The following is a 22,149-nucleotide window of genomic DNA, read 5'->3' as shown; positions in this document are numbered from 1 at the left end:
TAAAAATACATCTAAGAATCTGGCAGTAGCCTTAAAAGAAATTTAATACACCTAGTTCTTGTTTTAATTTCACCCTCTGGGAAATATGATTCATTAGAGACACAGTTGGGAGTAGGGATTGCAGAAAAGCAACCTAAATTAATACTCTTCTGTACAGAGAAAAACAGTAAAATAAAGGTAAGAATGGCTAGGACCAATGCAAATGTAAAAAGAGAATAAATAATACTGTTTCAGGCTAATTTTTTGGAAAACTGTAAAATTATACACACATACTTATTAATAAATTCCAGAAGTAATGCCACTAATATGTTATATATGTATTACCTCTGTTTCACCGAAATAAACATCTTCCTTAGGAAAAAATGCGCATTTTGATGACCCATGGGGAGAAATCTATCTTTAGACAAAACAAGATTTCCTGTACATTATTTAACAGCAATATCAATGTTCCAACTAGGCACACAGAGACCCTCCAAACAACAACTCCAGCAGCGAAACGAGAGAACGATATGTGAATATAATCAGGGTGGAAAGGAAGAGACTTTGTGACCCAAAGTAATAATTCAAGAAAAATTATTTTAAACCTGGGGCCCTATTTACTCAACTAACTAAATGGCAACCGATTAAACAGTTACTAAAATTATAGAGAAACTATCTACGCTTATGTAACAATAAGAGGAAACGGTCTTCTGCCTTCACCCTTCAATGTTTCAAAAAACAAAACTTTGGGTATCATGGCTTCTGTCCAGTTGGCAAACATCTTATTTAAGTAAGCACAACTCCAAACCACTCATTTAATCTGCTTTAATATTCTTGAGGGTTTAAATAGCCACTTAAAACTTTCAGGAAATACTTCCTCGATGCACCTGCCACCTCATTTCATGAAATCAATATTTCGCTTAAGCTAAGTCAGGAAATCTTAAAGTGCTGAATTCAATTATGACCATTACTTCGTGAGCTGCTAGTAGATAAAACACAGCACTGAAGTTGATAATCATTACAGTTAAAAAGCTTTACTTCTTTGGGGAAGTGGGGCGTTTTCTAAGGTACCATTAACATAATTGATAAGAGCATATCATGTTAGGATAACAGTAACAACTTTAATATATAATATAATACCTTTCTATTGCCAAATGTTAGTTTATAAGCACAGAAACAACATTCTCCCTGGCTATGCCTAAAATAAATATATTGGGATGGTGGGAGACAGCCGTCTATCAATATAAAAAGGAAAACTGATAATACTGATCCAAACTTCATCTAAAGATGTAAATAAGTATTTAGTAAAATCCACATACATTACTAGTTAAGCAGAACACAAAAATTCACCACGTCTTCAGTCACAAGCACTATGTTATAAATGAAAGGCAATGGTAAGCTGAGGTTCCACATAGAAAAGCTTGTAGACACATTTAAAGAATAAAAAGCTTTTATAAACAGTAAACACCTGGTATTGGTCTTCAACTGCTGTCTCTCCTCAGATAACTACTAACTACCTGATTGGCTTCCAAGCACTGGTCCTTCTGGTTTCCTAGGGTCCAATGTGGGGTATCATTACTTCAATTTCCAAGCAGAGAATGAAAAAATGTCCAAACAAAGAGATAAAATTTGAAATTCTAAACCTCTTCATCCCATAAATGCTAAACATTTGATGATCGTAAAATTGTTCCTTTTGTCACTTGGCTTGTTAAACTGAGTTTTAAGAAAACTCTGGAAATTTTCAAAATAAATGTTATGCTAGTACATTCCTATGTCTCTCATTTCCTCCTTGATTTGTTCATGCCTTCTAATAGGCATGGTTTTTCTTCTTTTTTTTCCCTTTGGGACCCCCTCTTCAAGTCTAACATTTGCCTGGGGCTTAACATTTGACTGGATGGAAAGACTGAGCTTTGGAACCAGCCAGATCCAGGCTCAAATACCACAGCTTCCACTTATAATTGTGTGAAGTTAGGCAAGATACCTGACTTCTCTCAGCATCAATTTCCTCATCTGTAAAATGAAGAAATAACACTCACTTCGCAGTGTTACCCTGTGGATTAAATGAGCTAAAAAATAGAAACTGCTTGGCTCAGTGCCTGACATGATCAGTTACTGCATAAATGTTAGTTTCCTGCCCTTTTGCCAAAATGACAGTCAACAGACAGTTCAGATGATATTTACAGACTCACACATCTGTTTGTTCTTTTCCGTTCTTTACCTGTATTCTACTCTTAATCCTAATGAACTTCCCCCACGTTCAACACTCAGCAAGCTTTTCATTACCGTAAAGGAAAATAACTGAAATAATATTACATAAATAAATAACAGCAAAGAGGAGGCACCAAATTTCTAAAGAACATGTTCCAAATTGAAGAAACTCTGGCATAGTCTCTCTAATGCCTGAGCAGTTTAAGGAGAAGGAGAGGCAGTATTTACTAAAAAGTGCAACTCAATTTGATTCTTAGTAAAAACAGGATTAGAATATCGAAGTGCTCTCAGTGAAGATAAAGCAAAACATTCACTGGGGAAAATCAGCCATCACCAGCAAGAATATTTATTAATGTAGTCAGACTGCTTAAAAGAGCCCCAAGCAAAAGGGTGAACAAGCAGACTACAACTTCAGCAAGAAAGATCATGGAGATGCAGTCAGTGTTCACAGGGAAGAAGGCTCCGGATATATACCAGAAAGGAAAATAAAACTTTTCTATCTAATGTTGCCATAGGATTTTTGTGTGTAGATGAATTTGGAGTCAAAATATGGCCATAGTTTACACAAACTGTAATTCAGATAGAGAAATCAGAAAGCACAGCAGGGCCTCCCAACTTGTCACTTTCCAACAAGTCACACTTTCTCAGTTTCGATTCTAATCTGCACTGTCACACGGACAAAACAAAAATAACGTATGTGAGCGACACCAATCTGAGAGCCACCCTCATAACCTTCTTCACCGTCATTCAAATCACCTGCCTGGCCTCCAGGTGGCCAGTTGTCTCCTCAAACCCACTAAACGTGAACCGGGGAATGAGTGACAACGACGGGGTTCCTCCATACGGGGGGACCCTCGATGTCCCTTTTCACCCAACATCACTAGCTGGTACCTACCCGGAAGGAATGAACGGAACCACTCCAATGCAATCCCAGCCACTCCTGCTAGTTCAAGCATTCGGTTCAGCATCACCTCATGACCAACACGAAAGCAGCTGAGGCTCTAATATAATCATCATGGAAAGGTGTCCCAAATCCTTCATTCGAGGAAGATCCTTCATACACACCAACGCTGTCTCCAAGCCATGCCGGGGTCTGAAACCAGACTGGAAAATATTATATATGTGTATATATAGTAAAACTCCCACAACCCACTCTTCTACTATGTCACATTTATTTACAGCTGCTTAACCCCTCCTAAATATATATAGCCTTCTCAAGGTGAAAATATGAACATTCAAGGAAAGATCCTTTCCATAGTAGAAGGGAAATTGAAAGTATATGAAGACCTGGTGCTGCCAGGTAAGGTAGTTGAGGTGGTCCCAAATGGAACATACTTTGTCCTGAAGGGAAAAGAGAAAATACGATATTGGTTTCCAAGGCTAGTCTTCGAAACTTGGTATATAGGATCAAACTCTTCCGATATTTACAAAACAGAAAACAAAACAAAACAAAGCAAAAAACCCTTGGCTTTTTCAGGAGATGGGAAAGCAATGCCAGATTAACTACTGAAGCTTTGTTTGGTATTACCAAAGTGCCTTCTACCTCCTGAATCCCACAGGGGGTCACCACTTTCCTAATCCTAACTACCATTGCCTTGACTGCATTACTAGACTCTACTGATGCAGGAGCTCTATGCTGACGGCCCTTGCTCACTGTGCAGACACAGGCAGCAACCTTTAAATGAATAACAACTTCGAATGGTAGGAATAATAAACAAAAATGATCAATGGGCCCCAACAGCTATTATATGTTAAAGAACAAGAACAAACCAACTTTGAAAATACCAATTTTCCTTCTCACTTCTTAATGAATAGGCTTCTTAGAAACAAAGGGACATTATATAGAGTTTTCAAAGTTTAACCAGAGAATTCACTATTTTTATCGTCTTGAGACTTCTGTTAGAAGATTTAAGACTATATATTTCCTTTTTGCTTGCCCCTTTCTCCTGAACTAATGTAATCCTGAAAACTAAAACTTTCAATCCCAGTGCAAAAGTTTACTGTTTCTCAATTTCCAGAGTGTGTCTAAAATAAAATTAATTGGGTTAAATCACTGCAGCAGTATTTTTTATGGGCTTACCCTAAAATATTATCTTCATCAAGCAAATGGCTATCTATATGAGTGTTCATCACATATAATTCCATTTAAAATTAATAGAATTGTCTTCTAATCTCCATTTCATTTACTCTACTGGCCAAACTCATCCCATCCTTGCCAGTTACTAAAATGAAAAAGTTTTGTAATGTCCTTCGGGGGTACTATTTCCTCTACCCACTCAGTATATACTTTGCTTCTCAAGTCAATTATCCCATTGATGTCAAATATCCAGAAACTGTGTAGATAGATTTGGACCTGAGATTTATACCAAAGATAATACTCATTATGTTTTTCTGGACACTCTCCACTAACTTCACTGCATCTCATAAAAAAATGACACATCTCTCATAAGGAAAATGCTGAATGGATCACCTAGGCTAAGGACTCAGAAAATACTACACTGAAAGGAATAGATCACTTGATTGCTTAGCTCAAACTTACAGTCCTCTTGGTGCTTAGTAACATACAATGCTTTTCCTCCTAAAATTTTAAGTCCTCGTGCTTGACATATTGACCCTCTGTTGCATAACCTGTGGGTCTGGCCAAGTGCCATGAGTATAAGAGTCTTCTCAAACCATCCCTTTTACAGATATCAGCTAACAATGTCTATGAGTAATGTATGTTCAGTCAAATAAATACCTGCTGAGATGTCTGCCATGATCTAGGAACTATACAGGATATACAAACATGAGTAAGATATGTCACTAGCTGTCTTGGAATCCATAGCTTAGTTGGGAGAAAAACATATAAACTAAAAGAACTGTGATAAAGATACATTAAAAACCACCCTTATAAAAGAAGGGACCATATTTCTGCCTGGGAATTGAGAGGAAAGTATCCAGGGGAGAAAATCTGCATCTTAAATAATGAATAGCTATTACGGTGGCAGTGATAGTAATAACCAACAGAAGCTAAGGCATTAGCATATATGTAATTTACAAAATCTTGGAAATCACATCACTACTCAAAAGTAAAATATATTCTATCCTACAGTATTTAGTTTACAGACAGCAAAACTATTTCAGTATAATGGAAAACTCCCAGTATAATATGAACATTCAATAAATACTAAAGTCAAAACTGTGAGAACCTTAATGACAGAAGCACACAAATAATGATGTAGATTTTCCCAGAAATTAATCATTTCCTACATATTTAAATGCAGACCTCCTCAGAGATAGCAAAGTGGTTTTGTTTACTAAAGTCTCTTCTCCAAAATTTCATTTTGTGTATGTGAAGCTTCTCAATGAAATTTCAAACAAAATTTGGATGAGGTACAAACACACAGGACTCTGAGACACATCGTTTTCCCTCAAAACATACAAATTAGATGATTAATAGGAGGCACTGTCAGGATATGACATTTTAACACATATAAGTTTGGAGAGTGGAAAAGCAGAAGAAATACTACACCTATACTGTACATTCAAAAGGCTAAAGTAGCCCAAGTATGAGAGCTAGCTAGAGAAATGCACCTTCCAAGTTACAAATAAGATGGTCCTCGAAGCATTTCATGTAATGAAAAACAATTTACCCACTGGTACATTGTAAATCGGGAAAATCCCTGATCCTAGAATCCCAAAATTCATCAGTGGCAGATATCATATTAAAAGCAATTCAGGCTCTGCTTCATCAAGTAACAATGGTTTTAAATCTAACCACTGAATCTGAGTTGAGAACACAAACTAATTAGAATCCCTTTCCTAACTTCTCATAAAATTTTAGATTAAAAATTATGTATTAAATCATATCATATACTTCTTGTTGAAACGTGACTCTTTTGGCATCAGTGTGCCAAAATACTACTGTGAAATATCTTAGAATACAAATTTGACTTGATAAGCCATTCAACCTTGATTAATTTTTCCAAAGTCTTACTAATGCAACAAAGTGTGAAATCTCACAAATCAAGTATACAGTTGACGGTACATTTAAAAAATTATTTTATCCTCATTTCAGCCCTACCATGCAGATAAAGAGCTATAATTTTCCCTATTTCACTGGAGAGAAAAGACAAAAAAGAAAAAAAGAAAGAAAGAAAAGAAAAGACTGAGTGACTTATCCAGGATAACATATTATGTTGGAAATAGAAACAGAGCTGGAATTCAAATTTCCATTCAGAAAATATCATGAGCCTATTACATAAAGGGCACCATGGGGAAGAGAAGATCAATGAGACATAAACTCTACCATTAAGGAAAGTGCAGTCCTATTATAACAAGAGAAAATTTGAGACAGTTTATTAGATACAACAAAGGAACACACACATTATGTTATAAAGGAATAGCAAGGATAAAATGATGAATTAAAGCTAGAGTTAAAGAACCCTTCACTGAGGAGGTGGTATATGACATTTGAATTGGCTTTGGAGTGGGTGGGTAGAGGACAAGAAATAGTGAAGGTCGTTAACAGGCTGAGTAGAGTCAGAGAGACTTGGAAATATATGTTAATAGTTGCATAAAGTTAAATATACAGGTATTTTCTCAAATGTCACAAAATTATAATACATATTTAACCTAAATCAAGCCTAAGCATGAGATTTAACTTAAAAATAGATACAGCAGAGACTGGTAGCTATTCCTCAGTAACTACCTTTCCCTACCTCCCACTGTTTAGCTGGGAACCAGCCTCCTGAAACAGACTATACTCTCCAGCTTCCAGTTCAGCTAAGTGCAGCTATGTATCTGGCCAGTGGGACATGAGAAAAACGGATGCACTCAACGCTTAGAACAGAACATATCTAAAGAGGGACTGTGTCTGCCTCTTCTTCCACCTGCTCCTTGGAACATGGATTTGGTGGCAAGTCATGTTAGACCATGGGATGAAGACGAAATACTAGGGACAACAGAGCAACACGACAAAAGGACCCTGGCTCCTTGGATATCCTGATATAACAAAGCTATCTTATCATTCCTGGGACTCCCCACCTTCAGACTGTAATGTGAGAAATGAACTTTTATTTAATTTAACCACCTATTTTGGGACTCCATGACACCCATGCAAACCTATACACTAGCTTATATAAACACCTATGCTATAAAATAAATACAAATTCAAAGTATATTCTTGGACCTCAATTCTCAGAACTTGAGAAAAAAATCTGAAAATATTTCATTGCAAAGGATTTATTATAATCAGCAATATGCAGTTGTTGTAATAGGCTTTCAAATCTATTTTTAAATTTTAATCTATATGACAACCCTAAACAGTGGAAAGGTCAGAGATCAATATTATCATATTAAAGGTGAAGAATAAAACAACAGATCAGGAATTCATTACAAAAAATCTTTGACAGCTCCAAATTGTATTGGGTTTCACTGTATTTAATCCATAAAATATTCATTACATATATTTCATACTATATCGATATACTGAAGATCTATTTATAAAGAAAAGTCAAATGAGTTATTATTGCCAGAAAAAAGCAGTAAATGAATACTAGATTTTTACTGTAAGTTCACACTAGTTGACAATGTTTTCATTTACCCACTGGACTTCTCAGGCCACTCAATTTTATTGTGATTACATTTAAATATTGCTATTCATTTTTTTACAGAGAACAGAGGAAAATTTAATAAGTAAACATAAATTAAATATATTATCATGGTGTGAATGAAGAAACAGAGCAGGCTGCAAGAGTCCAGAGGGAAAATCTGAAAAGAGAAAATGGGGGCTGGATGGCCTGTGTGCATCAAATTGTCTGCAGGCAAATCTATTCGCCCTTGCTTCACAAATTACTCATATTACAGACATTCTAAAGAATAACTGGATTAAGCATATTCAATAAAGTGATCCATGGCACTGTGTCTTACTGAGCTCACTGACTCTCTACATCAGCCCACAGAGGCAGGAATGCAAGGCAGCCACAACCCCTTCCCTTGTTCTTCTCATAGTCCTCCTTTGGGGAAGGTCTTGACGGCAACCAAAAGCCAACGAGGCCAGAATCAGGAACACTGGATGACCATCAGAAGTACAAATTACAGTACAATCTCCCTTGCACCCCTAACTCCTGCCAAAATATGTCCTATTGGAGGCAAATAAAACCAGATAATAAAGGGTGACTGGATCAATGAAAACCCGTCACTTCAGGAAGATCAATTGAAAGACATGTCCCTTCAAATAGTACCTTAGAAGATTTATCTACTTTTCTTCTCTTTTTATGGTCTGTCCTTCACTTACTACTGAGCTTTTGCACATTCTTTTGCACTTCTCAAATTCTGAAACGATCACCCTCTTCTAAGTTAAAGATGAGTCACATATTTACTAGCCATTCTTTAGACTATCCCACTAGCAACAACTTATTCCAAAAAATATTCATGAATGCCATTTTTCTACATCTAGCAACCAGTAGGACACCTTCAACAAACGCAAATTAAGCAACAAATTGAAAACTGATCATTGTACAAATGTTGCATTTCACTCAGACTGGTTAGAGAGGAATGAAGTCATGGATTCAGGCTATCTGCAGTGGTCTGATGGAGAAAGTGCTCTACCCAGACATTTTACATCTGTCTTTTGTAAAAATAAGAAATAAAAATAAAAAGGAAAGAGTGGTGTTCTTCTATCTCCCAGCGGAAATACAATGGACGGATGAGACGAGGAAGGATGGATAAGTGGTCATGATACGGATTACCAATAACAGTAAAGTTTATCTGATTATTCTCCGCTTAAGAAAATGTCCTAAAGAACGCAGAAATGTTGGTTCGGACGCTACTTATCTGTTCATTTGTACCTTTTTTCCTTTCCCTAGATGCATATCTTAAAAACAGGACAATGTTAATAACTTAGCCTCCTCTACCCCCCACCTAAGCATCGTTTAATCAGTCTCATCTATTTTCATTCAGTTATTTCATAAAGGTAGTAACTGCCACTCTCTAAAACTGCCTTTTGTTAGCAATTAATGCTTTGACTGGTCACAGTTAGCGAGTTCCCCAGAAACAATCTATGAGTCCAATATCAACAACAAAACAGTGAGAGTCCTACAAAGTCCTTGGTTCTTCCATTACCTAAAGTATGTTTCCCACCCTTACAGCAACACCTTCTAAATAAAACAGTAAGAAGTTACAATTTAAATATATCTTGCTGCTATCCATAAGCCCAAATCTTCACTAAAGATCATCCTCCTCATGCTGGACAAGCATAACAGCCTTTCCCCAGGAAAGGCTTTGTATCTTCCAAATCTGGGTTATGGAAAAGGAATGTTTTAAAAATGTCAACCCTATTTACAAATAGGCTATAAATCAAGAGTCTCAACACACCTCTCTACAGGCTAGACTTTAATCTCAGTGAGTAATATATATATAGACAATCAACAGTTAGCCAGAAAAGCTGCTAAGGGGGTGGCGGAGTATTTACTCGATAGAATCATATAACCAATACTTTTAAAATCAAAGTATTATTAGGTTCAGGCTACAAATATTTCAAAAGGTTAAATGCAGTTGATTCTGAATCAGACATCAAATCCCAGATATGTCACTTGCTAGCTGAATGAACTATCCCAAGTTACTTAATCTCACCTGCCTCAGTTTCCCTATCTGTAAAATGGTAAATACGATATCACTTTTTAAAAAAGATAATTCATGTAAAGTCCTTAGTATTGGGTCTAGTGTAAGCAAACGATAAAAAAAAAATAGGTATTCTTTTAATCATCAAGCCCCCACTCATTAATCTGCTTGACATACTGCATAAAGCACGGTATCTCAGCACCAGGTGAAATAAATGACTGAATACAAAGATCTGTGTCCCTAATCTTAATGAGCTTGTATTTGTGATGCAAAGACAACACTTCCTGTTATGTTAGAATATCATATATTCTATTAAGAATTCAAGAGAGAATTTAGAAAGTCCTAAGTTTAATTTTTTTAATAAAAATAAAAAGCCATTATCCACAGAGGAGAGGTTAAAAGACGTAAATGAATGACTCAGAGAAGGGTCTGGAACTACGCTGTTAAACCTTCCAAAGGAGGAACTTCAGTTTACTCATCTATTAATCCAGCAGCTTCCACAGTCTCAAGAACATAGCATGTACTTAATAAATGTTAATGGAAGGAAGACATGCCTTAAAGCTTCCACAAAATCCCCAGGACTTTACACAGTGAGCAAAAAGGAGGCACTTAGTCCGTATTTAATTGATTAACCTCTACATGTCCACACTTGTTTTCCTTTCTCTGATGTTCTCTCATTTGACTAGTAAAGCACCTGGGAAAAGCTCTACCCACACACCTGAGTACCCTGAACCTGGCCAGAAGATGGTTACCAACAAACTGAAGAGAGAGCAGAGCCCAAACACAAGCCTTGCGCAGCACCTAAAACAAGACTTAACTTTTAAAAAAAATGTTGATAAAAATCATCTGAATTTCAGACAGAATTATCTATTTGATTCTGCATAAGGCATCTCAGGAGGTGTAGGATAAATACTCCTTAATTGTCCTGAAAGAGCTAGGACTTATTCTCAGGAATTATGCACTTGTAGCTTTTAGAAAACCTGGCTTAACAAAATGTCATAATTTTTATTCCTCTGAAAACAAATCAACTATAAAAAGAAGTCCCCATGTCAGCATATCAACACTTTTGCATTTGAATTATGTGGTCAAGTTCAAAACAATGAAGTGAAACTTAAAATCATTTAGGCATGTGGCAATTAAGAGCATAAGCAATGAAATGAGGACATAAGGAGAAAAACACCACCTAGAAAAAAAAATTAAATAATACCACCCCAGTAAATGCCTCTTTCTCCCCAAAGATGTTAACCTGAATAGGAATACTTAGAAAGACTCACATACAATGTAATATTATATCCATTTCTGCTCCTATTCCTGCACTGAAATATTTATAGAGTGCTCAGTATTTCTGGAGTAAATTATACCTAGATCTCAATAAAGCTGAAATCACCTAAATTACCTTTTTGTTCAATTATTTGGAAGGATGGAGAAAGGAAGCTTGACAGAATAAAAAGTTGTATTAAGAAATGGCTATTTCACAGCTATAATTGCATACCTTAGTGAATATTGATGCCTTGAGGGTTATACGCAGTCACCACAGCTATTTTTACCAAAGCCTTCAAATAAAATCCAAATCAATTTATGTTATGTGACTCTACACATTATATTTGGACACGAAACATAAGCCAAGTAGTCTATCGGTTTATATGTTAGGAATAACATATGAAAATACGTATGAGGAGTACGTAAAAACAGAAGCACAGTACAGTGTTAATAAGCATGTTGTTATGAATACCTTCTAAGTTGAATCAGATACTCAAAATTCTAGAAAAATTCTATGGTATGCAACGAACTCTGGAAATGTAAAGTTCCAAATTCTTTCTTTTAAAAAATAAAGTTCCAAATTCTGAATCACCGTTGCAGACTGAATTTTTGGGTCTCCCCCACCCCAAGTCCTATGTTGAAGCCCTAGTGCGGCTATATTAGGAGATGGGATCTCTAAGGTATTAAGGTTGAAAGAGGTCCTAAGGATGGAGGCTTGATCTGATAGGTGCAGTATCCTTATAAAAAGAGACACTGAAGAGCTTTCTCTCTCTCTCTCTGCACATAAACACCCGGGAAAGCCCATGCGAGGACACAGTGAGAAGGTGGTTGTCTGCAAGCCAGGAAGAGAGGCCACAGCAGAAACCTATCCTGCCAGACACTGATCTAGGATTTCTAGCCTCCAGAACTAGAGAGAAATGTGAGAAGATACACTTCTGGTGTTTAAGCCGCCCAGCGTATGATGATTTGTTATGGCAGCCTGAGCAGACTAACCAATCACTGTTATTATAACTTCAAGCTGGGAACCAGGAGGAGTCCTGTTGCAAATTTAGTACATTAGTTTGAGGCATTCTACCTGAAAAGTGCTCCCTCCCCATTCGGCAGTCCTTTTATGGAACAAAGGGAAAACTACCAGCAGAGCGTGCAACACACACACACACACAAAACATAGTTCATGAATGTCTCGTGGGCTCTACTTCTACTTTCCAAATTATGAAAAGATTATGGGGGAGACTTCACAGCAAAAGGCAAGTACAGTTGACCCCTGAGCAACATGGGAGTTAATTTGCATATAATTTATTGTCAGCCTTTCATATTTGTGGTTCCTCCATGTCTGCGGATTCATCCAACCACAGGCTGTGTAGTACTGTAGGATTTACTATTGAAAAATATTCGTGTATTAAGCGGACCCACAAATTTCAAAATCCCAAGTTGTTCAAGGGTCAGCTGTAGTCAACTGTGGCTCCAACATCAGATGCTTGACTACAAAGGCTTTAAAGTTGCCCAAGTCCAGGTTGATTAGGGTTGTGCTGAGAAGCTGAAATCTGACCTTGTAGGGTAATATTTCACACAATTATCTTCTAACTCAGAGAATGCTTTCACAGAAATATATCACCTTATCATCCCCTGAAGAATTATCTCAATCACTATGTCACTATAAAAGAAAGTAACTTTAAGTTTAAAAAAAGTTTAATTATGATACATCAGTTGCTTTTTAAACAATTAGTGATATCCATGTATAAATTATGAATACTTATTTAATCAGTTTTATACCATTTAATTCAAAACTAATAATTATGCACAAAGCATATAATACTAACAAACAACATTTTAAGTGACATATTTTGGGAAGAACCAATTGTATATAAAAATGACCAGATTAGAAATTCCAAATCTCATCTAAATGTAAGGTATAATGTATGCATTCACCATTCACATCATAAACCCTACATAATCAGAATATCATGCATTTATTCAGATACCATGTGACTAGGAAAAAAGTATCATGCTTGATTTCCTCTAATTATATCCAAGCATACAACTGACAATAGCTTTGCATTCATAGCTTATTAGGCACAATATATTCTCTGGGATATTTTGGACTATCAGTTAAAAAATGCTACTATAAATGGGGTAGTGTGTGTTTGACAAAAAAATAGATTTAAAAAACGGGAGACCAGGTTTAAAGAGACCAGATAAGAAAACGCTGCATTAATCTAGTTGAAAAATTTTAAGTGCAAAGAATGAATGGCAAAGAGTAGGGATACAGAGAAAGAAAGATGTAGTTAGGGCACAGAACTAACACTACACAAGAGCCAACTGGCCATGGGGGGGATGGGAGAAGAGAGTTAGGAATGACCCTGATTGAGATTTCTAATCTGAGTAATGACAAGTAAAAGTTTATGTCAACTAAGAGATAAATTATTCTAAAGGCTTGCTTACACACACTCATGTATACACTCCTAATATACACACATAAATACATGCAGACTTGCTTACACACACTCATGTATACACACCTAATATACACACATAAATACATGCAGATTCCCCTATGATTTTGGTTAATAACACCATTGTTTCATTCATCCCTCTCTAAGGATGAATCCCTCACACCATTTACACAATGAGAAAATTAGACGTTAGCAAATGGCAAGGATGACACCATGAGTTAACACTGTAATTCTACAATGCCCCAACACAAACAAACGAGACCACCGTTTCAGCATGAAAGAAGCGATGCCAACATGGAGTCTGGAGATAAGAATTGATTTTGCAGTTGAAATTATTTGTGTTTCTTTCTTATCTTTAGACAAAACATTTCAGCAGCGAGAAAGAATCATCTCCTAAAGTGCTAATTAGAAACGTAAATCTCACCAAGAGGAATGCCAAGAAATTTTATTGTTTGTCACTATACATGGTAATGGAATTTTCTGACATTTTATCCCCCTAGAAAAATCTTTAATAAACCACAGTCCAAAGTGGAGATCCTAATTTCAGCATATCATGACAGAGACTGCAAAACAGAAATCATGAAAGACCTTAAGACAAGTAGCTTAAAACAAATTTATTCTAAGAATTACTGGGGGAATAAAAAGTTCTCATTGATACCAGCATAATTACAAAATGTTGGGTTGTCAAGTGCATGCTCCACATTGCAAAATCAAAAATATGTCAATAAATAATACTAAACACGAGAGAGATTGTTTATAAGCCTTTTCAAATGTCCCTACTGTGATATGTAATTATAGGTTGCTGCTCTATAAATGGTCAATGAAATCTAACATATATTATTTTTAAAGTAAGGCATCTATAGTATTGTAAAAGTGCACCTTATAAATATTGCTCTGCCCGCAACCCAACAGAGGGTGTTTTAATTGCTCTGTGATTTTTTGGCCTTTATTTCGTGACTGCCTCACCTCCATTAGAAAGCAATTTACCTATTATCAAGTAATATGACAACTATATCACAGTTCTTGCTACACTAATGACAGGTATCCTGTGATAATAATGCCCGGCACATAAGAAATTATCCCCACTGATAAATGGCTGCTCTGCTCTTGCTAGGTAAGTGCCACAGACCTCACTCCTTGACCTTGCTGCCCCGGGTGTGTCACTAAAACAGAGCGCATATTTCTTTGAAAGCATCACTTTAAAAATTACATGAGCAGAGAAAAACATATCCTCAGGCATCAAAACTCCCTCAGTCCTCTTTGTAAAGGAATTATAACTTCTGAAAAAGCAAACCAAAAACACAAAGGCAGAATTAGGACAACCCCCAGAGTCCTTCTCTTTTTCTATGGACATATGTTTAATTACTGCAGACAAGGCTATAGTCTACAGTAGCACCCTCTCTCCCTGAGGAAGTGGGAATGTTTAGCCAAGCAGTCCAAACAGGCATATCAAATATCCATCCATAAAAGCCACAGTCTGGAATATGCACATTTCTATCCTCTCTATGCAAGCAACAGGGTTCTTTGATTGATTATAAGATTCTGATCATCTGAAAAGCATTCCAAATATCAGTGTCTTATCAGTCGTTGACAACTCATAAACACAAACTAACAGAAGCCTGGAAATACTCAGAATCAGTAAAGCAAGTACAATATAGATGGACCAGAATAAAATCGTATTGACAAAAATCTTCTATCTTATTATATAGAAGGGAATTAAAACTTACCAAATATACTTTTATTAAAAAAATTTCTAGGAAATCATGCCATGCTCATATTATTAATTTTTTTCCCAACAAAAACCATATGTCCTTCTGACAATTTATTTTATCTATATACCTTTTTGTAAACCACACAGAGAGTACTTATTTCAGTCTGGCTTTTCCAAATAGAGTTTAATCATATACTACACATTTCATCAATAAGTTGAAGAAGATACGCAGAACGTGATATAAAAAGCTGTCCTCGTTTTATCCTGTCTACATGAAAATTATGAAATTTAAAGTGTCACTGGAAAAGAGGAAAAGGTACCATCAAATGTCAAGAATTTTATCTCAGTCAAATAAATTAACAATATCACATATACTGAACACATTCAAATACTCATATCAGCTTTGCCAAAATTATTGGTTTATTTTTTATTGTAAGTTACAAGTTTAAACCAGAGGCACCTACAGTGTATGAAAACAGGCAACAGCATAATAACCTTCCTCAAGTTCACAGCTAATCTGCCAGAGGCTATCGGCATGCGTCTATTTAATGGAATTCCCACAAAGCTGGTAGATTCCTTTTGATTAAAACAAACAATTAAAAATAAGATGAAAAATACAACTTGTAATGTTAAAAAGAAGCTTCTGACTCTAAATGCAAGCCAAAATCATCACTAAGGACCAGCAAGTTAACATCTTGAGGAAGATTATTTACTCAACAAATATTTACTGAGTATCGTCTGAGTGCCAGGAGTGTTGGGTACCCTGCCCTTAAGGAGCTCACAGACCAGCGGGAAGACAAACAAGGACAAATTTACAGTCCAGTGAGGTCAGTGTTATAGGAGATCTGCCTGACACACAGAATGAAGGGCCACCAACCCCCACAACCCAGTATTTGAAACAAATGGTGTTATTTTAAAACAAATGGCATTGGAATGATGATGGATAAGGGGCCAATCTTCTCTTTTCCAGAAATGCCAGCCGCAGTGGTGGACTGTTTTGGGGGAGGGCCACTAACATGACCTCTCTTTCATAGAGGCCACTGGAAGGTTATGGACACATCAGTAACTTTCACAGTCACTACCCTACAGTTAATCAGGCATATCTGAAAGCCTGCACATCGTGAAAAACACATCATTAATAAACATCTAGAAATGAAACAGCTATGTTTGACCTTATGATGATGGAATTTCTAAATGTAACTTTACTTAAGAAAAATAGATACAGTTACACTTAATTTACTCAGCTACCATAAATACTTCGAAAACATTTAAGAATTTGGAAGGTAGCAAAAGAGTACATTAAGTAGGCAAAATAAATGTCAGAATCTGCTCCCTAAAGCAATATACACAACAGGTAGGAAAGCTGAAACTCACTCAGAATCTACATACTACTTTTATTTTTTTACTTATTTTTTTATTGGGGTATAGTTGTTTTACAATGTTGTGTTAGTTTCTACTGTACAGCGAAGTGGAATTCCCTGTGCTATACAGCAGGTTCTTATTAGTTATCTATTTTATACATACTAGTGTATATACGTCAATCCCAATCTCCCAATTTATCCCACCCTCCCACTATTTTCATTTTAGAGATGAGTCTAATAAGCAAACTAGACAACAAGGGGAGAGTAGTCACAGATATACCAGCCATAAGTAACTGTCACAACTGACAGGAGGGAGAATTCAAAGAAACAGAAAGAAATGAGAACATAAAATGCATATTCTGAAGCCCTTTGCACAGAGCTGATTTTACAGAGAAGAACTTAAGATAGAACCATGGTTTCTTTCTTTGCCTGGTCCCTTTCCTATTTAACTTGTGAATTCCTTGCAGGTACTTTCAATAGTCCTATATGGGTTCATCAGTACTTGTAACAACAAACATTTTTTTTTTTTCTTCACAGAAGGACACAATAATGAGGGAGGGGATCAAGAGGGAGAGTTGTATTTAGAGGAATAGGGTATGTTTTCCTTTTCAATGTTCTTACTCTTTAAAGAAGCTGCTTTGTGTTTTGTTTGTTAACATATACTTAAAGCCCTTTAATATACCATTCTGGGAAGACCAGCATCTTGAAAAAAATACGAAAAATGTTGTTACAATGATAAGTGTAATTAAGATGCTGTTCATGGCCATGGTACAGGGGTTTTATATCTCAAAGTACATAATAGCTGATAGTGGCCTAGTCACTCCTCTGGAGAAGAATATCATGATGAACAAATTTTAAATGCCTGCTTATAGGAGAAGCTTTTTATGCCTGCATTCTCAGGTTCCTCTGGCTCAGAGCCCACATCTGACAGGAGCTGAGATCTCTAGATTTTTACCCCATTTTTTTTCTTTTGGCTGTAGCACAAACATTTCCAGTGCTTTCTAAATGGCATAAATATTTTCAGGGTTTCTGACAGGCAGTAAGGGGAAAATTAATTTCCAGGTGTCCCTATTTTGTTCCCTAACTCCTCACACTGACATCTGGCTTAGAAGCAAGGATCCCTTTGAATAGCGCTTAGGCTCTGTCAGCAACTTCCCTCCGCGGTGTTACCTCCATGTTGTGGAGGAACAATTATTGCAAACAGGGTAGTTACATTAGCTCAGGCTCTTTCTTCAGAACAGGCAGAAAAAGCCTCCAAAACAGAGATGAAAAATTGAGCCTAGGTATCCTTTACCCCGCTAAATTGTGATGTTCATGGATCAAACTTGCAAGAGATGCATTTTAAACAGCTAGAAGCTGATGTGATTCACATGTTACAGTAATGGGAGTTACAGGTAATACCAATTTTTTAGGAAAAGTTGGCCTCGGGAGGACATTGATTTCTCTCAGCAGGTTCTATCTCAAGATCAGATTCAAAAGGTAACTCAGCAGATTTAATTTCCACCAAGCTGAGACCACTGCCTTCTCAATAGCTTATAGGTAGATAACTTCATACAATTAAAAAAATTCACTCTATGTAACAAGGATGAGTAGATACACATGCGACAGCCCTATGGTTATTTTACCCTGTAACAAACTTTTTTTCCCTCCTTGAGTAATATCATTTATATGACCCTAAACTGCTGGATAAAGCCAAAACTGTAAAATTCATCACTAAATAAAAATAATCATCATAGATAAAATATAGTATATCCATACAATAAAATATTATTTGGCAACAAAAAGAAATGAAGTACTGATTCATGCTACCACATGGATAAAACATGTGCTAAAAACATGATGCTAAATGAAAGAAGCCAGTCACAAAAGGCTACATAGCGTATAACTCCAATTATATGAAATGTCCAGAATTGGCAAAACCACAGACATAAAAAGTACATTACTGGTTGCCAGGGGCTGGAGGGAATAGGGGATTGCGAGTGACTGCTAAGGGGTATGGGGTTCCATCTCAGGGTGATGAAAATGTTCTAAAATTAGATAGCAGTAATGACTGCACAGCTTTGTGAATATACTGAAAACCAACGAATTGTACATTTTCAAAGGGCAAATTTTATGGTATATGACTCTCTCAATAAAACTGTAATTTTTTTAAAGACTCAATAATTGATTAATGATGCTCCAAGTAGAGTAATTCTAAATATGAGGACTAAATTTTCCACCATATTCGTTGGCACTTTGAATTTTATCAGAGTGAGCTCATCTTATATCTTGGGATCTATCTGTTAAGACTGTAAAAAAGTTTCTCTTTCACTACTCACTTTCAGAAACAAGTCTCCTCTTACAAGAAAGAGAAAGATGAGTAACTCCAATTAGAGGCTAATTCACAAAGTGCTGCTCTTTGTTAATGAAGTACACTCTGTATCAATCTGTCTAATTTATTAAGCAAACAGGTAGTTCCAAGGAAATCTTGGGTCATCCAAATATTTGGTAGTCACAAAAGAATGTGCAGGTAGTTACTGAATTCACAATCATCTACAACATCAAAATCTAGATACCCCTATTACTTTGCAATCAGTAGCAATTATTAATCAATGAAAACAGAAAATGTAAATATGAATACTGACCTTGTTTCTTTTAACCCTTCTTTCTGAATGACTTCCAATATTTGCTTTGCTGTCATTGGTGAGTTGGGGTGTTTTTCTAGTGCCTAAAAAAATAAAAATAAACATAAGATTCCTAGATTACCGCATAGAAACGTACAAGATGAAAATGTGTGTGACTCAGGCAATGTTTCCTTAAAATTTTAAAAAGGCTGTTATGCCAAAATTAGGTTCCATCACACAGATCAGGTGTCCAAAGTGAGAACATAATTTTTTTTCTGGACATTTATGGCAATTTCTGCAGCACATAGGGGTCATTCTGCAAAAATGTCACAAAGGCATACACACCAAAAAAAGAAATGTGAAACCTAAAAACACCAAGTTAATAAATGTATAGAATTTCCTTTATTAAAAATTGCTAACATTTTATGGTTAAAGTCATGTTTTCAGGCTGTTAAAATGTTTCTTAAATTTCTAAGACCTTGGAAACATGAGCCTGAATACCACCAAGAGCAGAGAACAAAGTGCTGGTCAGAAATAACCTCACTGGATTCATATTTTGATCAACTTTCTCTTGTATTAAAAAAATAAATAAAAATCCTTCATGGCCAAAATGGAAAAAAGCATACAGAAACCCAAGTATCTCATTACAGTGTGTTTTCCAGTTCAGCTCAGTTCTTCCTTTCTTTTGCCTTTTCCATTTCATTTCAAGTAAATCCCTTCCTCTTCCCATTCAGCCCATCTCAGCTTATGAACTGAGTCCTATTCTCTTTCTCTCCCCTTCTGTCCTACTTATTTTTGAGTGGAAGTGAACTTTTTTAAACAAAGTATGGGGAATATATATATATATATATATATATATAGTTAATTATTTCCACAGGCATCAGACCATCAGCCCTGGAAAGCAAGCCCCTTTTATTTACCCAGGGACTTTACATGTAGTGAAATCCGTAAACAACGATGCCCTCACTGCTCACCAACAAGGTCCATAGGACCACCTCTGGGTACAAGAAACAAGCGTACACACATCTTCACAATGACTTCCTCCAAGGGTAGATGACAGCTACTTAAATTTTCTGTATAGGAGCTTCTGCACAAGTCATGGCCCCACGCAACTTAACAATTCTAGAGTCCTAATGTATGATTATTATGAATATTAGACCAGAATTCTCATAATTATTAAGAATTAACAGGGTCACTCTCAAAACTAAAAATTAAAAAGGCTTCCAAATACGTTCAAAAGAGCTCTGTGATCTCTTCTACGATCAATGGCTAAATTTCAGCTAGGTCACTAGCAAAGGTTCTGCTCAAGGTTCTCCAGTGAGTTACATACACAGCCTGCCCTACCTCACCATTAGGGCCACTTTCCTGTTCTCCCCTGTCTAGTTCCCAGGAAATTTCCCCGTTTTTCCTCGTCTGGATCAGTCTCTTAGTTGCAGTTGGTAATTCTTTAAAGAATAGCGAAACATGAGCTACACTGGAAAGAGAGTGTAGCAACAAGTATGTCAATAGGAAAGAAGGAAAACTGTCCTCACAGAGGATGCTTTAGAGAGCTGAACTGTCAAGGGGGGAAGACACATAGGCATAGCTGTATAGGAAGAGGACTAAAGTGTAAAAATATTGGTTAAAAAAAAGGCAAGAAGGAAACTGCATAATAGAGCTGAAAAGGGGAAAAGATTAGGTCACAAAGAAAGGCAGGAAAGATACAGACATGAAAATGAAATAGCCGACAGAATTTTTAAAATAAGAAGAACTGTAAGTAGAACAGTGCATACTTATGAATTACTGAAAAGAGATGCTGTGGTCACATGGACTATATACAGGGTGGGTATCACCCCAAATGATAGGCAATGCTGGGGACACTAATGGTCTCTCATAGAAGATATGGGCAGAAGGTAAACAGACACAGACATACACAAGTAAGCAAGCAAGGAAGAGGGAAACTGGCGGGTAGAGACACGGGATGGCAGAAAGTGGGGGACAGAGGAGAAGGGAGAGAAAGGAGGAAAATTGAGCTGAACTGGGAATGTCCAAAAGGCAAACTGATTAAATCTAGAAAGGGCCGAAGAGGAAACTCCAGTGTAGTGGGTAACGTTTAAATGGAAAGTTGGGCACACTCGAAAGTGGGGTTACTCACTGTGGAGGATTCCCTGTTTCTCTTCCTGAGTACAGGCCCCTCAGCACACCTGGGCAGCTCCTCCCAGCAATTGAGAGAATTTGGATAGCCCTGTCCCCTTCTCTATGACATCACATCCTACTCTACAAAGGAAGTAAAAGTGCCAAGAATTACATCGTGAAGTGGATGAGAGGCAGGAAGGAAATGATGAAGCCACACAAACACCAGAAGCCACCCTCAGTTCCTGCAAGACAGAGAAAAGGGACAGAGAAGGAGAGGGTCCTGGATGTGAACAAGCTTCACTGAACTAGCTGTGGGAACATTTAGAGAACAAAAGATAGAGAGATTACTTTCATGGAACAAAACATGGATAGCATCAAAATAATATGACACATGGCAGAGACATGAATCAGACTCGCAGGCAGCCATACTCCAACAGGACAGTGGGAAGAGGCCACAGTCAGAGTGAAACTACAGCCCCAAATGTTAAACTGAGGAACTGCCCACGCCCCAACGATTGATGTCTTGGCTATGAGGTGTTAACGGTTTCATATGTCCTGCAAAATCATACTCCCTGGATTATCCCTGGATAATCCCTGGATTATCTTTCTTGACATTTTCAAATACAACTAGTATTTGAACATGTCTTCCTGGTTATGTAACACTTAGTTTGAATTTAACATGTTCTTCCAATTGTTTTCCCCCTTGTACCTACCTCTTTAGAAACATGTGTCAAGGATGCAATAGAGCAGGGAAGGGAGTAGGATTATCCACAATTTTTAAGGTCATATATCATAATAAGATTTTTCTAGAAAGAGGGCCAATAAATATTTCAGATAATCAAAACAGGTTCAAACTG

General features: G+C 36.7%; 1 protein-coding gene across 1 annotated transcript in view; it reads right to left on the bottom strand.

The window, feature by feature from the left end:
• ASXL3 (ASXL transcriptional regulator 3) overlaps positions 1–22,149 on the bottom strand; it is a 167,517-nt gene that overhangs the window by 113,683 nt on the left and 31,685 nt on the right. Inside the window, exons 6-8 of the mRNA XM_055080336.1 lie at positions 20,522–20,622; positions 19,199–19,281; positions 10,071–10,073 (exon numbers count right to left, since the gene is read on the bottom strand). Of these exons, the coding sequence (XP_054936311.1) occupies positions 10,071–10,073; positions 19,199–19,281; positions 20,522–20,622 (187 nt within the window). The remainder of the gene's footprint in view (positions 1–10,070; positions 10,074–19,198; positions 19,282–20,521; positions 20,623–22,149) is intronic.

Source organism: Physeter macrocephalus, chromosome 19 (assembly GCF_002837175.3).
Source record: "Physeter macrocephalus isolate SW-GA chromosome 19, ASM283717v5, whole genome shotgun sequence".
NCBI lineage: Eukaryota > Metazoa > Chordata > Mammalia > Artiodactyla > Physeteridae > Physeter > Physeter macrocephalus.
This window is presented reverse-complemented; position numbering and strand designations above follow the sequence as displayed.